We start from the raw sequence: 17,891 nt of genomic DNA on the forward strand, positions 1-17,891 counted from the left end.
CTGGTAATACAGTACAACCTATTCAGCATCACCGGGGCTTATTCCATGAGACTCCAGTCCACTGGTAATTCTCTCCCGTGTAGGTGGGGGGCTGTATGCTGAGAACCCCACCATCACTGGCATAGAGAGACAGGTTTTTCCATAGGGCTCAATGAATCATGCCTCATACTGTTCTATTGATACATAAGGTCCTCTCCTTACTAGACAGCAGCCCACACACCAGGGTTATGGGGTAGTGACCCAGAGGCTATGAGGTGCTACAACACTCAGCTACCATAAGGTTACATCCTTGTAGCACTATATTGCCTCTATAGTGGAAGTGTGAGCCATATGAAGTGCACAGAGCTGCCTTACACTTGTATTTTGATGGCACTATAGGATTGTAGATGCTGTTTAGTCCTCCAGACAAGATTAAGTAACTTTACAGAAAGTGCCAGTTTCTTGAGGAAAAGTTGAACCAGAGCAGTGAAGGGTTAACGCTCCCCACCCCCTCCCCCTTTGTTTCTGGCTCTGCCTTCCTCTAGCTCCACATTCCAACCCCGGGGAAAAGGTGCGTGGGACCCATCACCAGTCTCGGATCCCTCCGCCAGTCAGCTCTCCAATCCACACAATGAGCAGTATCAGAGCAGCCTCCCCCGCCCTGTACCTGGGAGCGGGCACCGGACCAGGCTTCTGCCGGGCGTTACTCCCGTATGTCAGTGTCATAGTGATATGTTGTGAAGTATAAGTTAGACAAATGAGTCCATTACGCTAATATAATAACGTCCAGATCTGGTTTTATAATAGTGTTTTGCCACTACCCGCCTCTATATCACTCCCTATGGTGCAGTGCAAATGCTGTGATCTTATAATAAACCCTACAAGACACCTCGCATAACAAGACGAGCAGGAGCCGAGAGGAGGCGGGACTACTTTTTCTCTCGCCCGTTCCTCCCTCGCTCTAGCGCTCCCTCCTGCTGTGCGTTGAGTAGGCGGAGGGATACCAGCAGAGCCGGCGAAGCGCCCTGGTATAAAACTAGAGTGTGCGGCGCCATTTTAAGCCTCTGTGTCGTGTTGTGAGGAGGGAGAGAGCGCAGATCTGCGGCCGCTGGGGAAACCACGGGGGGACAGAATAACGCGGGGATTCGTGTACACCTTACCGTGTGACTGAGGCATCTGCCTGCCGCACAACCGTATGTCACGTCACTCCTGAAGCGGGGCGCCAGCTAAGGAGAACGAGGGACGGTGGTGGTGGAGGAGGAGTAGGAGGCCAGCACCGGGCGACATTGTGTTAACAGCCGGAACCTGGACGCAAGGACTGTGCGGTATGTATGCGGTTATTTCCTGTGCGGCACATGTGACTGGATACATAAGCTGGCGGCTGTATGGAGGTCGGAGCTCGGCCTCATGTGCTGTATTGTTATATAAGGTGCTGTAGGGTGGGGATCGGGGTGCCCGGGCCTGTGCAGGGTGTGTGTGCTGAGGGCAGCCGCCTGGCACTGCCACTGTGAGCCCCGGCTGCCTCGTACGACACGTAGTGTAACGTGCGGCGGTGTCCTTGGTGCCGTGTTTACCTCTGCAGCATCCCGCTCGTCAGCTCCATGGGCGCTACGTTAGCGTTACGCTGTGCCCGGCTGTACGTTAGGCTCTACATTAGGCTGTGCCCGGCTGTACGTTAGGCTCTACATTAGGCTGTGCCCGGCTGTACGTTAGGCTCTACATTAGGCTGTGCCCGGCTGTACGTTAGGCTCTACATTAGGCTGTGCCCGGCTGTACGTTAGGCTCTACATTAGGCTGTGCCCGGCTGTACGTTAGGCTTTACATTAGGCTGTGCCCGGCACTTGATTACTTTGTGCTGGCTGCTCTTTGTTTCGGGGAGTGATTACTTTATTCTGGGCTCCAGTGAAACCTGAGCTCCTCCAAACTGTAGTTTTCTTATAAAATGGCTTTGTGTAGGGCGGGGGTGCGGACAAGGCTCAGCCTCCCTCCCCTTCCCTTATACAGAGTTCCTGTTGCTGATGTCTGCAGTCTCCTCCGCTTCTTACCTGATGGGGGGCTAGGTAACTTTCCGCTGCCTGTGACTCCTGCATTGCATCCTAGGGGTGGGGATATGAGCTCTTTAATGTTTTAGTGGTTGATCTATGGTTTATAAGCAGTGCCAATAATTCATTATGTTGGGACTCTAAAATGGTAGGGCTGGGTCTTGTTTCATGTTTCACTGAACCCCTCCCCCCTTTCTGTTTCTTGGATAAGATGTGGCAGGAATGTTTCCTTCTCCAAGAGGAAATGGTTTTAGCTTTGAAGGAGCAGAAGTCATGTGTCCATTTCACATAGTAACCAGTGTACAGATACTACTTCCTCCACATGCAGAATGTGAGGAGCAGCAGGGCACTGTATATTGTATATTGGCAGGAGAATTCCTGCACACTTGGTATGGTGGGCGTCTCAAAACTTCTATACATTGCACAACTGGTTATGTGTCAGTGAGAAGATGTGGATCCTGGCTGGTAATGGGAGGCAGAATGATCCTACATGAGGTCTATCTCTCCACAGCCATATGGTGGTGAGGACCATGCTGACCTGTGCTATAGAGCAGTAATGGCTTCTAAATTGTACAACTTGGAACTAGATTTTTCTAAGTCACATACTAAAGGAAAATACTTGATTTCTTTGAACCTGTATACATTCTGCTCATCGGTCAGAATTGTATGGATGAAGGTAAACCCAGGCACTAACTCTAGGTGTATTGGTGGCTATCCAGTCTAGTTTACATACTGTGAGGTAAAGGCGGGTGGCAGTAAGGTAGGGCTACCGCTGTTCAGTCTGTGCTGGATAATATGGTAGTCCTGTCTCTACGTGTAGATTGTGGGTTTTAAATGTCTGTTCCAGACACAACAGCCTCCTTGCATCTTTGATGGCTTGGCTTCATACACTATCAGTGGCCCCATATCTGCATGCACTTGCTGTAGTCTCCTTGGATTTCCCTTCACTACTTTTCTACCAATATTTCAAAAGCTTATGGGAAGTTTTGTTCCTCCTAAAAATATATTCAGTGTGCAAGGTTGGGACTGATGTGACTTTACATTGGGGGCTCCATAAACAAGACAGTGTCAGTGTTAAGTGATGCAGAGAAACACAACTTAAAGGATGCTACAGTATGTTTTCAGAACTGTGTTAAGTAACTTAGTCCATGTGTAAAGTGTTAGCCGATTGTTCTTGGGAAGTATGGGAGGTAAACACTTGTCAATACAGTACATGTACTGTACACATCCAATATGTTATCTATAGTTTCTAATACTTTGGACAGACATAACAGCATAAAATTGTAAACTTGTAGTAATGTGGCTGTTTCAGGAAGGTTTACCAGGGTCTGAACTGACGGTCTGCAGTTAAACATGCAGGGTTGCTGGCCTGATATTAGGACAAGACCCCTCTTCCCCTCTACAGAAACAAGCCCCTGCACAAACCCAGGTTATGTAGTGGTCATTATAACTTGTACTGATGGAGAACTTCATGAGTGCTTGGCACCTTCCGCAGGCCAGGCTAGTTCTCCCCAGCAGAGACTCCATCATTCCTTCCTACTGATGGTTTAGTATCAGCAGTGGAGGCTATAATGACTGACATGCGGCTGCACAATGCTCTGACACATACCTGGTCCCGTATTGGTGGGCATGGCCGGGAGGTAAGCTGCTAAGCAACTTCACAATCAATATGTAGTGTTGGCTGGGAAAGTGGGCATATACAAGCCAAATTTCATAGATTTTTTTTTTTTTTTGTGGCAAGTGATATAGCTGTGTAAACAAAACATGGAGTCCTCTACCTTGTAACATACTGTGGGTAGCATATATTGCCTCAACCACCACCATAAATGTGCAGACTAACTAGTGAAGGCAAGTATTGTGCTGGTTTATTCCTCCAGCGCCCCTCGGCTCTTGAATGTGCCTTGTTTGGTTTGCCCAAAACTGTAATGTCGTAGTTGAGGTGATGTATGCAATCGAGAGCTTGTGAAATTGTATGTGCACTAGACTTGCACAAAGCCATGCCTTAGAGTTGGGAACTTTACTAGTGAAAAGCTTATGCTGGAAAAGAAACGTTTGTGTAAGTGAGCTTGGATTTTCCCAACGTGCATCTGTATCTAAACACGAGCAGCCATTAAAATGAGTGTCCTCCCCAGGGTCGGTCACCCATTTCCTTGTTTGTTCTTGGTTCACCTGAGCACTTGTTGATCAGACAGAGATCCACTGACCTGTTCTGGTTCTTAAATATTGGTTATATGCTCAAAAAGACCATGGAGTGCGAATTTATCAAACTGCAAACGAATAGCAATTGTCCATAACAACCAATCGGGCTTCAGCTTTATTTTCTCTCCTCACCTGGTGGCACCAGCACTGGTGATAGAGGAAGGGGAAGGACTTTAACCTACAATGCAGTTGTGGAGAAGCTTGTGGTAAGACTGATCCTAATTGTCAGATCTTTTTATAAATGAAGAGCAGTCTGGTTGCTGTAGGCAGCTTTTGCACAAGGATTTATAATGGTATTTGGGGTGTCACTATAGGATTGCCATGAGTATTTATGGTTTAGTTGGTTGTGCTAATATAACTATTTGTACTGCATTGTAAAGGCAAGCTGCAGCTATATTGCATAACTTAAATCTGTTAGAAACTGAGCTTTTTCCCATGACTCATTGGGACTTTTCTCAGAGTAGCTTGAAAATGGGAGTAAAGGCCCTATTACACTGGGCGAGTATCGTGCGAAAAATCATTATTTGGATTTAAACATAAAATGATTTGTGTATGCTGGAAACAATTGAGAAATCGTTTTTATTGATGGCACCTTTTTAAGTTGACCCTAAAATCTAAATCTCTATAAACTTCTGTGTATGTAGACATTGTCCCTTTTGCTGTGATCAGGAGTAAACCATCTGGGTAATGATTGTGGTAACAATGGTAACTAAGAATATCCTTTGTATTATGGTGAATGATTTCAGGTCGTTCCCAAAACGATTGTTTACTATTGCCAAAAACAAAATCACTTTGTGAAATAAGAACTTAACACTATGGGCAGTACACAGTCTTCACAGGAACGTCCGTGACCACTGAGGACAGGGCTATAGTAGTGTTATATCTTGTAAGGGAACTTTGTTTGCTGCAGTCTGCCAAACTGCAATAATTGGAACGGTGGATATCTAGAACCATAATTCTAGAGGTCTGGGACTTCTAGCCAGTCCCCTAGCTTCTAAACTCAAGCTGGACCATAGCTTTACAACTGCTTGACTTTTAAGAGGATAGGAATCACCAGCCTGCCCGCAACGTTGTTCCTATGCTCTATAGGGTAAAATCCCATCCAGCCAACCTAGTGAGAGCTGACTCTGACACCACAGCTAGAGTGTTTGAATAGTGAAGCCATATTCTGGCCTGTCTCCCTGAATGTCAAATGGCTTTTGGTAACAACATACACTTGCATGCATTTTCAGTGGACACAGCCAGACACCAGGGGTGTCTGACAATCTCAAAGGGAGCAAAAGGCTAAAGTTGAAGTGCAGCATGCCCAATACTACTATCCCAGAAATTTGGAGGCCACATTTAATAACAGTATCTGTTGCTTTTAGAAAACCAAAGCCTGTTGTGCAGACTTAATCATTTGTAAGGCAATGGGTTTCTTTGCAGTAAGTAGCTTTCTTCTGGAGGAGAGTATTTTCAGATGTTTGGTTTTCTGCAAGAAGTCATAGGAACACTGAGCTGTTTTATAACATGAGCATATTAATAGTTCTCTTAATTTCCTGGATTACTAGGGTGACTGGTAAAACTAGTATGATAATAGTGGTTAAATGATGGCCGCTTGTCCCCTCAATTGCAGAACCAGTCATAGGAGCACATACAGCTAATCAGCACTATAGACTGCATTGCAGAGCTTGTTGAAGTGGAAATGACTGAGGGTGTAATCTATAATGCAGGAAACTTGGTGTCCCCGCTGTATGGAATGTAACTTAAGGCTAATTTACCCAGGCATGTGATCAGGCAGACAAGCATTATGTGTTGGCTGATCACATCTTTCATCTGGATGCATCTTGGTTGGGAATGTGTAGCTCTATTGGTTATACAAACGCTCCTGATCTGCCCAAAGAAACAAATTGCAATTTAGCCTTTATTAGGTGCTGGTAAAATGAAAGCTGAGCTGTAATTTGTTGGTATAGGGAAATCTGTCAGTTTGCCTAAACCCAGATCTGTCTGAAACAGAGGGGTCTGAGCTGAATTACCCTGTGAAGCTTACCCATGTGCACCTAAGCTTCCTTGATGATGCTTGTGAAGGGAAATCTACCTAAGGCCCTGTTCACACAGAGCAAGAGGGGTGGAAATGTCTGCCGCAGAATGCCGTTGGCCTCCGTGTCATAATGGCACTCTATGGGAGGTGTGCTTGCTGCATCGCTCAGCGTAGAAGAATTAACATGTTCATTCTTCAGCGCCAAGATATGCAGGGTGCACGCCTCCCATAGTCATTATGACACTGAGGCTAACGGCATTCCGCTGCGGAATTCTGTCCCTCTTTTGTGTGAACGGGGCCTAAGGGTAGCTTCACACACTGCATCGCAGCGGATTTTCTGCTGCGGATCCGCAGAAGACTTGACTAAATGAATGAGCACTGCATAAAATCTGCACCAACAAATCTGCTGCGGATCCGCAGATTGACAGTGCCGATTTATTGCTGTGACCATTTATTCAAGTCGGCAGCCGAAAATCCGCTGCAATGCGTTGTGTGAAGCTACCCTTAAGTAGGATCTCATCTACAGCAGTATTTTGTCTGTAAATCAGATCCTGAAAGATACTGATATGTGGGCAAGGCCTTAAGACTTTAGCCTGGGTGCCCAAGCTAAATACATCCCACTGTTGACTTCCTTTAGGGTAGCTTCACACGTACCGTATCGCTGCATTATTGCGTTTTTGATGCGCTTTTTACATGCGAGTTTTGATTTTCACATGAAAAGCAAAACGCGCATGTAAAAATCGCACCAAAAACGCAGCGCTACGGTACGTGTGAAGGCACCCTTAGGCTACATTTACGCATTCTGTCGTTTTTTTCAGGACCGTAAATTGTCTGCAATCAGCAAAAAATGTATTCATAGTGCATCTGTAAGTCATATCTGCAAATAAGGAATCAATATTACTTTATGGACATCTGTAACTTTAAAGTTCCAGATGCGCTCAGACCTCTATGGGTGAATCTATGCCGTAATTACAACCCGTTCTAGGTCCTGTAAGTAATTTTTGCATATCAGTAAAACATGTATTATGGGTTGGTAGAACTGGCTGTGCTCAGCCCAATAGAAATCAGTGGGCCCTAAACCTGTCTTATTGCAGATCCGCAACTACGGACAAATTTATGGAACATGTAGCCTTAGTTTGGACTTTGCCTAGTTTTCTTTTGTGAATTGTACAAAAAACGCGCTTATATGTAGTTTTTGCTTAAGGCCATTTTACATGGGATGATCATTGTTGGTGTTCCTAGGAGTGCTCACTTGCCCAATCTACCCTGTAGAACGGTCAGCTTTTCGATAGTGTCTCAAGGTAAGCTTGGTAAAGTCATTGTTACCGGACATACCTGTCTAAACGGTGTTTGGTAATACATTTAAATGACCACACAAATGATACAGTAGTTTATGCAGCCTGGCCACTCAATGGTGTCATGTAACTGTGCTGTAGACGAATGCAGATCAGCGCTAATGTGCGGCCAAACATCAGGCTGCTAAGGGGCACTTAGACTAGCTGCAGTTTATTGCGCAAACTCCAATGTATAGTGGTGAAAATGATGTGAATGTAAGACTATAGATCCTGTTGACATGTGCAGGGAGCTTAGTGCATACAAAAAATTGATTAAACGTAGAGTGACTATTACTGAGTTACATGGATATACAGCTCTTGACAGAATCATAGGTGCTAGAAGTTGCACTTTTGTGTTTTTCAATATGAACTTTATAAAATTTAGAAAACCAAAATGTTAGGTGTCAGTAACAAACATAAAGGTGGATTAGGTCCTGGCATTTACAGAATAGATCATTCTCCTTTAGTCAATACTGACTGTCACTTTGGTCATGACACTCACTGTACTGAGTAACTGCCTATATGTACAAAACTTTTCAGAAAGTACAGTTAAGGTTGCGTTTACACTGAAGTTTTTTCTCTCCACCACAGTTCCGTTTTTAACCTAAACTGAATCTGACGTATCTGTCCAACACCCCATTCATTTCTATGTATTTCTGTTGTGCTCCGTTTATCATATTTGTGCTCAGTTTGCATGTATTCCTATATCATTCCTGTTTTTGTGAAAGGAAGAAAAAATCCTGCATGCAGCTTTTTTTTTCTCAGTTTGAAAAAAACAGAACACAAACTGAAAGTGCACTTCTGTAACATCTGTTTGCAAGTTAAAGCGTAACTGTCATGTTTTTTTTTTATTTCAGAAATCGGTAGTATAAGCGATTTTAAGAAACTCTGTAATAGGTTTCATCAGCCAAAAAAGCCTCCTTCTGTACTCAAGAAGCAATCTCCCAGCCTCCCCCCTGACTTCTTATCTGTGCTTTATCAGGCAAACACGTCTTCATTACAGAGAAGCCAGTGAAGACAGGCTCTGCTCTCTCCATAGTAAGCCTATGAAGGGGGGGAGGGGCTGAGGGAGATGAGGGAGCAGGAAGAGGTGACATGAAGGTCAGCTGTTTGTAGACTCTGGGCACCTAAAACGCTAAATTCAGCTAAAACGCTAAATTCAGGTGTCAGAAAGGTCAGTGCTTATCTATGAACTTACTGAGAGAAGATTACAGGGTGTTGTGCTGTGCAGGACTGCTCCGTGCTCAGTCACTCCTAACAGCCCCTCCCCTCTCCATAGCCACATAATGGACACAGAAATCCTGCTTCATTTGATGTGAGGGGGAGGCTGGGAGATTGCTTTTTCAGTACAGAAGGAAACTTTTAGTACATAAGACCTATTAGAGTTTGTTAAAATCGCTTGTACTGTTTAATGTTTTCAGAAAAATGGCCCAGAAATGACAGTTACGCTTTAAGTCTTCAAGTCTTCATCAGTTTCAGAGCGTGCACAGAAGTGAGAAACCAAAGGAAAATAAACTGATATGCGAACTGATGGACAAGACAGTGTTTTTTGTTTTTTTAAAAGCCAAAATGCAAACCGACAATAGTGAACATTTTGCAGTCAGTTTGCATCAGTCTGCTCATTAGTTTTTTGCTTATCCATTCAATGAATATGGACAGATTAGTGGAAACGTTAGTGTGAACCCAGCCAAACGGTGCCAACTCCGAAGACTCTACAAATCCATTCCTCAGATCCTCCAAATAAGTTTTTTTGTTTTTTTACTTTGAGCTGTTATCTGCAATGTGTTTAGTCTCCTTGCTGCTGTGCAGTCTGGTTTTCCTCATACAATATGAGATTCCCTGGTTTAATGAGAATTGGCGTATTGCCACAGGAAGAACAAGTACATAAGGCTATGCAAAGCAATTTTGAAAGTCCTTTTAGGGTACAATTGCTTCTATGTAAGGAAAATCTATTAAACGGTTACATGCGTAATTGTTGGAACACCTAGTAAGTATTGCTGGATTTTGTGAAAGAGCGTTAAACTTGCACCTCAGTTTTGCCTTTGGTTTAGGATACTATGAAGCACCAATTTGTTGGGCCTATTTCTGGGGCCTTTAACATGAAAATTGAAGTTGCCTCATTACAGCAATAAATAAAGACAAGTCCGGAAAACAAACCATAGTACCAGATGGAGTCTGAAAGCCCTATCATAAATCAGAAGCTTAAACCTAGTATTACCTTTCCCCCCAAACTAGAAGTGTATTATAAGCATATAGTTGTGAATGGTTTCCTGTGTAGTAATATGCATGTTCTTTCTTCTTTAGATTTCTACAGCACAGAGGTCTTGTCCTGCACTGAAACATGGCAACTCAAGGTAACTAACATTTTTATCAATCTTTACAGCTCCTGTATGTTAGATTAAAAAAAACAAAAGTTTGAGAACTAAACTGACTTCTGCTATTATGATCTCAATCTGCTAGATTAGATGGAAAACTATAGACAAAAGTTGTGTCAGTTTTTTTTTTCCAATCTGTAGTTTTAACTTCTGTATGTATTGTCTAATTTTTAGCTGACCTAATGGAGCTAGACATGGCAATGGAGCCAGATCGGAAAGCTGCAGTCAGTCACTGGCAGCAGCAGTCATATCTGGATTCTGGAATTCATTCTGGAGCTACTACTACTGCCCCATCTCTCAGTGGGAAGGGGAATCCAGATGAGGAAGATGTGGATACATCCCAAGTACTGTATGAATGGGAGCAGGGCTTCTCTCAGCCTTTCACTCAAGATCAAGTGGCGGGTAAGAAAATAACTTGCGATTCTTAAATTAATCTAAACAGGCTTTTATATATTAAAGTTTTGTTTCTTTGTTTTGAAGATATTGATGGGCAGTTTGCAATGACAAGAGCACAAAGGGTGCGAGCTGCCATGTTTCCTGAAACACTAGATGAAGGCATGCAAATTCCCTCTACACAGTTTGACTCTGCTCATCCTACAAATGTGCAGCGCTTGGCTGAACCTTCACAGATGCTGAAACATGCTGTAGTCAACTTGATAAACTACCAAGATGATGCTGAATTGGCTACTCGTGCTATTCCTGAGTTAACAAAACTGCTTAATGATGAGGACCAGGTAAGCTACTCTTGTGGTTTTGTTAAAAGAAAATCTATGGAAACGTAAACTTGCTCTGGATGGTAGCCCTCATCTAAAATTTATCCCACCTATTTGAAGTAATGACACGTAAAGCTCTAACTTGGCACTTTACATTCTTTTCTAGGTTGTGGTTAACAAAGCTGCAGTTATGGTTCATCAGCTATCAAAGAAGGAAGCTTCCCGCCATGCTATTATGCGTTCTCCACAGATGGTTTCTGCAATTGTTCGTACCATGCAGAACACAAATGATGTTGAAACTGCACGGTGTACTGCTGGTACACTTCACAATCTTTCTCACCATCGTGAAGGGTTGCTGGCCATCTTTAAATCTGGAGGCATTCCCGCTTTGGTCAAAATGCTAGGGTATGTGTCTTATTGCAAGGAGTCTTAATGAAGTTAATGAAAACACTGCAGTAAAAGGTTCCAATTAGCTGCTGCATTAATATGAACTGAGATTAAATTCTAGTTTTTATACATTAGCTTTAAAATGTTGCATGCTATGTGGTTATGACATACTTATTGGTGCTCAACACATTGTGTATGTGTATACTTAGGTCACCTGTGGACTCGGTGCTCTTTTACGCAATCACAACACTGCACAATCTTCTCTTGCATCAAGAAGGAGCAAAAATGGCTGTTCGTTTAGCTGGAGGATTGCAAAAAATGGTTGCTTTGCTGAATAAAACAAATGTCAAGTTTTTAGCCATCACAACAGATTGTCTCCAAATATTGGCCTATGGGAACCAAGAGAGCAAGGTAAGTTGTGTTGATTGGTCCTGCCAAATGTTGAATTGTGTGAAGAAAAACCAGGTATTTGGCAAATAAGAACACTGGTATCATTGGCTGCATATTCTTGCTTTAGCAATGTGAAGCTTGATCATGTGTTAATGCAGGATACTTTACACTTGTTATATTGTACTGATGGCCTAATTTTTCACTTGGTTCTAGCTAATAATTCTTGCAAGTGGCGGTCCTCAGGCATTGGTCACAATAATGAGGACCTACAGCTACGAGAAACTTCTGTGGACCACAAGCCGTGTGCTGAAGGTGTTATCTGTCTGCTCCAGTAATAAGCCTGCTATTGTTGAAGCTGGTAAGTTTGCTGGGGAGCCTCCTATGCTTTGATCAGGTCACACTATTAAACAGTCAAGGTCAAGACTGGCCCCAAGATGCTTAATTCTGAGAACTCTGCGATCCTGTGACTATTCTTTCATGCTGAGCAGTTAAGCCGCAATGCCATACCCCCTTCTGCCCTAACAGCCTGAAAGTGGGGAAAGACCCTGTAGGGTCCCAAGACTTGGGTGGGGGGGGGGGGGGAGCTTTTAAATTTAGCATTGTTGGCTACCAACTTATGTCTTGTTGTCTTAAGTTTAACAACTAAAACGACAATGTAACCCTGCAGTGCTCAGCTTAGGGTCTTGCTCCTGTTTCTGCTATAGAAGTAGGTTATGTAAAATGGCTGTCTTGCTGTTTAGGTGGAATGCAAGCTTTGGGGCTACACCTCACTGACCCGAGCCAACGTCTGGTACAGAATTGTCTTTGGACGTTAAGAAATCTCTCAGATGCTGCAACTAAACAGGTAACAAATGGCAGATTGGGTTTTTCTGTTTTTTACTTTGTACTGCTGTCTCTCCCTGATTAAACTTACTATTTTTTTTTTTTTTTTTTTTTTTTTTTTATAGGAAGGGATGGAAGGTCTTCTAGGAACTCTTGTTCAGCTGCTTGGATCAGATGATATAAATGTTGTAACTTGTGCTGCTGGTATTCTGTCCAATCTTACATGCAACAACTACAAGAATAAGATGATGGTCTGTCAAGTTGGAGGAATTGAGGCACTAGTGCGCACTGTTCTACGTGCTGGTGATAGAGAGGACATCACAGAACCTGCTATATGTGCCCTTCGTCACCTTACTAGCAGACACCAGGAAGCAGAAATGGCTCAAAATGCAGTGAGACTCCACTATGGACTTCCAGTGGTGGTGAAATTATTGCACCCACCTTCTCATTGGCCCCTCATTAAGGTAAAATTTTCTGTACCTGAGTCATTGACATAAAGTAGTGTGTAGTATGTTTTAAATGATCACAGTGCGTACAGAGGGTAGTCAAAAGTAAACTGCAAGATACTTGGGTTTTGGTTCTTTCGCCCTGATTCTCTGCATGTTCATGAAGCAGTCTTACACAGAATCCTGCCAAGAACATGGGTTAATATGGTGATATAATCAATTTTGATTGTCAAAGGGTGGGGGCTTAACAAAGGGGCAATACTTGGCAGTTCTTGTTGTCTTATTATAGGCAGGGCAAAAAGAGGGTCGTTGTGTAGCATATGGCTTCTCATGAGTGGGGGGAGATTCCACACTCTTGTTCCTTTTACACAGATGACACTGGAGGACATGGGGAGAGCAAGTGCAACAACTTTTATTTTGTACATTTCTTGATCGCTAATTTATTTTGCAGTGACTTTATTTCTGGCTTTTGTTTAGGCAACTGTTGGCTTGATTCGTAACCTTGCATTGTGCCCAGCTAACCATGCTCCACTGCGTGAACAAGGTGCTATTCCAAGGCTGGTTCAGCTTCTGGTTCGTGCACACCAGGACACCCAGCGTCGTACATCTATGGGAGGAACTCAGCAGCAGTTTGTGGTATGTGAGATTCATTTCTGAACCAGACAAATTTTAAATATTGGTAAATTGTTAAACTGGTTGGTGTAACTTGGCACTTCTGTTTAGACTTAGTTTTTCAATTCTTTGAGTCGTCTTTGACTTTTGTTTTAACTTTATTAGCCCTCTCCATGTTTTTACACCTTATGTGTGATACTGTTATAAGTGATGCAATAGAGGTACAGCTGATGGGAGTCTCCACGATTGCTTAGAGCATTGGTGTTAAATTCGGGCCCTCCAGCTGTTAACACTACAATTCCCATCATGCCTGGACAACGAAAGCTAAAGCTTTGGCTGTCCAGGCATGATGGGAATTGTAGTTTTGCAACAGCTGGAGGGCCTGAGTTTAACACCATGGCTAAGAGGGTTCTCCAGGCTTACAAAAAAATATGGCCGCTTTCTTTCCCAGCACTACTCCTGTCCTCAGTTTGGGTGTAGGTTTGCAGCTGGGTTAAATTGAAATGAATAAATTGTAATACAACACACAACTTGTGAGCAGGTGTGGTACTGGTTTTGCAAGAAAATAGCTGTCGTATACCAAAAACATCTTTAAACTAAGCAGCTTTGACTGTCATATTAAATGTGCATGTCTACCTTGGATAGAATGGCAAATATTCTGCATGCATTAACCCCAATCTATTGCCTTTTTAGGAAGGTGTACGTATGGAAGAAATTGTTGAGGGGTGCACAGGTGCCCTTCATATTCTTGCTCGTGATGTGCACAACAGAATTGTTATCAGGGGGCTAAATACCATTCCACTTTTTGTACAGGTAAGTGTCCTATATAAAATTTACGGCTGATTCATGGTAAAGTTGTGCATGGTGCACTGGAATTAATTACACTTAAATGGTTATAAGGACTGTCACGTCTGAAGGCATGATTTATCTTAGAGTTGTGTGGAAAGCTTTTGGAGGTCTAAACACCTTATTCCTTTTTATAGCTGTTATACTCTCCTATTGAAAACATTCAGCGGGTAGCAGCTGGTGTGCTCTGTGAACTGGCACAAGACAAGGAAGCTGCTGAAGCTATTGAGGCTGAAGGTGCTACTGCCCCACTTACAGAACTGCTTCACTCAAGGAATGAAGGTGTTGGTGAGTAAACAGAATTCTATCATAGAACTCCTTTCTGGTTCATCTTGAACAGAGGGAAGATTGGGCTATGCTAAAGTAAACCTGTATAAAATACCAATTATAACTCTGATTAATAGTAATAGCCTTGAAATTGACTAATGCCTAGCCCCAAAACTGGAAGTTTTCTCCTACCACCAGCTTGTATTAAATTTTTCATCATCTTCCCCAGCAACATACGCAGCAGCTGTGCTATTCCGTATGTCTGAAGACAAGCCTCAGGACTACAAGAAGCGTTTGTCTGTTGAACTTACAAGCTCTCTGTTCAGAACTGAACCAATGCCCTGGAATGAGGTAAACTTGTCAGAGCTTCAGACTTGTACTGCAGTTTTAAAATGTTGTATACCTTCTATTGCACTCATGGCCGGGCTGGCTTTGTTTACACTTCGGCAGAAATAATGACAAAGTAAATCTGCTTTTAACACTTAGTGTAGATGCTGGCATGTACATGACCACTAAGGCAAGTGATTGGCTACAGCAATCCCATAGGTGCATGTCCCATGACCGCAGAAAATGTAAGACAAGTATAAATAACTTGGAAGTTGAGTAGTTAATTGGTGTGTCAACTTAAAGGGGCTCTGTCGCCTCCAAAACACCCGCTAAATTGCAATTTTGTTTCATTTCTTTGCTATAAGCCACAAATGAAGGAGTCAAAGTAGTCCTCTAAATTATATTCTTGAGCTAAGTAGTCCTCTCTATGAATCAACGTGGCCAGTTTGTAGGTTTACAACAGTGGAAAGCTACAAATTACAGATTTGGAGTCTGCATCCTTTTATCCCAGTGCTTCTCAATTCCAGTCCTCGGGTCTCACTAACAGGTCATGTTTTGAGGATTTTCTTAGTATTTCACTGGTGATAGAATTATACTCGGTGCATCAGGTATTCACAGCTGTTTGTATGGGAAATTCTCAAAACATGACCTGTTGGTGAGGACTGGAATTGAGAAGCACTGCTTTATCCCATTTATAGACTTAAGTTTAGGGTTTTGAGGCGGGTGGGTTTGGGGTGAGGGTCACTTTAAACTTCCCTTTTGGTTTAAGGCATGTTTAGAGTTCCTTTTTGCAAAGCTCCTGCCCCAAACTGAAAAACTCCAGTATAGCGGAGTGGTTGTCCAAATGAATGACTCTTATCAGTGGGGTTCAGCCTTTGGCCTTGAATGCCTGTATTTAAAAAAAAAATAAATAAAATGCAATTTTCTTAATGTTTTTTTTTTTTTTCTCCCTTAAGGCTGGTGATCTAGGTGTTGACATTTGTGCCCAGGGAGAACCCCTTGGCTACAGACAGGATGGTGAGTTTGAACTTATTTTTTATTTTTTTTTATTTAAAAGGGGATTGAGTTTATACTGTCTAAAACAGCAGTGTAAAATCTGAACAGGCTCTTACATTGTGTGGATCTGGGTTTGCCTGGTTCGGTGTGCATAGATTTCCCAACTGTTTAAAAAGAGGCTTGTCATTTTGAGCCTTCCCAGGCAATCCACCCACCCTTTGACATTGCTATGTTTAAAAGGTCGTCTCTGAAATGCTGCCCTGTTTTACAGTAAAATTTAGGTTCATTATGATGGAGCCTGTTGGGTATGATCCCTGTGGTTCAGACTGCTTAAACATAACTGCATTAGTGAGATCGCTGCAGCTCTAGGACTTGCACACTTATGTGTAAATTGCAAAGCTGTCTGACTTGACTGTAGCCCTGCCAAAGGGATTCACTTTATACACTTGTTGTCCCCTTTAAGCACTTATTGACACAATTGGCTTTGGTTGGACTTTCCTGTAACAGTTTAGTTCTGTTGATATGTTGCCAGTGTGTGACAAATACCAAATCTTTGTAGATCCCAGCTACCGATCTTTCCATGCTGGTGGATATGGGCAAGATGCAATGGGAATGGACCCAATGATGGACCATGACATGGGAGGACATCATCCTGGTGCAGAATATCCAGTTGATGGCTTGCCAGATTTAGGCCATGCTCAGGATCTTATGGATGGCCTTCCACCAGGTGACAGCAATCAGTTGGCCTGGTTTGACACTGACCTGTAAATATATCTATTTTCGGTAAGTACACTAGAATATTCCCACTATCGGCAATACTAAGTATGCTAAATTAAGTAGTGATAATGTCCTGGTATGACTAATGTGGTTCTTTGTTTTGTTTCCTCTCCAGTTATTGTCAGAATGAATTTGCATTGTGATTGGCCTGTAGAGTTGCTGAGAGGGCTCGAGGGGTGGACTGGTTATCTCAGAAAGTGCCTGACACACTAACCAAGCTGAGTTTCCTATGGGAACAATGGAAGCTAACTTTATGTTCTGGTCTTTTTATTTTGGTTGGAGGAACAATACCAATGGATTTTTGGAAGTGACTCGTACATCAAGAATGCACAAGAATTGTTCGCAAGCTGGAACTTCTCAAACACTAGCCTTGCTTGTTTAAATAACTTTTTTTATTTTTATTTTTTTTTATCTCTGTAATGGTACTGACCTAGCTTGCTTTTTTCTTAGTATTTAGATTTATTTTCTTTTCTGCGGTAACATTTTAAGTCTCTGTAGTGTTCAGTTAGTGCATATTGCTAAAGCGGTTTCTAATTTTTAAGGATCAAGTAAGTGTAGAACACTAACTCATAATCACTCTAATTGTATCCTGAATAAAGTGGAACATTGTGTAGCCTTTTTGTATAAAACATAGACAAATAGAAATGGTCCAAATAGTTTACTTTTAATATGCTTAAAATAAGCAGGTGGATCGATTTTTGATCAAAGCTTTTATCTGGGATATGTCTGGGTAGGGGCCAGTAAGAACTTATTTGGAACCTGTAATGGACAGTTTACCAGTTGCCTTTTATCCCAAAGTTATGTACTCTGAGGCCACAGATGCTTAATGAATACAGATCATGAAATGGCTCAGAAGAATTAAAGCGGACTTTTAATGCATTCTACTGTGTCAAGTTATTTTAAGCAAGTCCATGTGGGATAGGTTTCTGTGGTCTTAAGGAACGAACCTATATGTTTGTAAATGGAATGAACAAAGTAAAGTTATTTTTAAATTCAGATGTGTGTAGTCTAAACAGAAGTATCATTTTCTCTGGAGAAATCATTGCCTTGTATACATTTTGGCTTTTTTAATTGGGGAATATGTGAATTTTAAAGGGGATCAAGTGAAATGGTTTACAATATAAAATGGTCCTGTATACATCTGCTGCAAATGCCCTTGAGGTTAAAGGTTCTGGTTAAAGAAGTATTCTGGCATTAAATTTCTGATATACCTTTCGGTTATTTAGACATACTGCAGTGTCCCCGCTGACCACAGTGACTTTCAGCACGGAGATCAAAGGCAGCCGGTGTATAAGCAGAGTGCCGACTAAACAAAACTCCTTCCCTTTTGTAATGTGAATTCGCTCTTATAGGCTATAT

At 42.5% G+C, this 17,891-nt stretch overlaps 1 protein-coding gene across 1 annotated transcript; it reads left to right on the forward strand.

Moving 5' to 3' along the window:
- Positions 1–1,030: 1,030 nt before the first annotated feature.
- LOC138779851 (catenin beta-1) lies at positions 1,031–17,528 on the forward strand. Its single transcript, XM_069956653.1, has 16 exons — positions 1,031–1,304; positions 9,879–9,928; positions 10,124–10,351; positions 10,430–10,683; positions 10,829–11,067; positions 11,259–11,460; positions 11,653–11,797; positions 12,180–12,283; positions 12,387–12,725; positions 13,185–13,343; positions 14,013–14,132; positions 14,303–14,453; positions 14,662–14,783; positions 15,716–15,776; positions 16,315–16,538; positions 16,648–17,528. Exons 2-15 carry the CDS (start codon positions 9,916–9,918, stop codon positions 16,521–16,523), a joined length of 2,346 nt encoding a protein of 781 aa, XP_069812754.1. The 5' UTR covers positions 1,031–1,304; positions 9,879–9,915; the 3' UTR covers positions 16,524–16,538; positions 16,648–17,528.
- The last annotated feature ends 363 nt before the right edge of the window (positions 17,529–17,891 follow it).

This window comes from Dendropsophus ebraccatus, unplaced genomic scaffold (genome assembly GCF_027789765.1).
Source record: "Dendropsophus ebraccatus isolate aDenEbr1 unplaced genomic scaffold, aDenEbr1.pat pat_scaffold_798_ctg1, whole genome shotgun sequence".
Taxonomy (NCBI): Eukaryota; Metazoa; Chordata; class Amphibia; order Anura; family Hylidae; genus Dendropsophus; species Dendropsophus ebraccatus.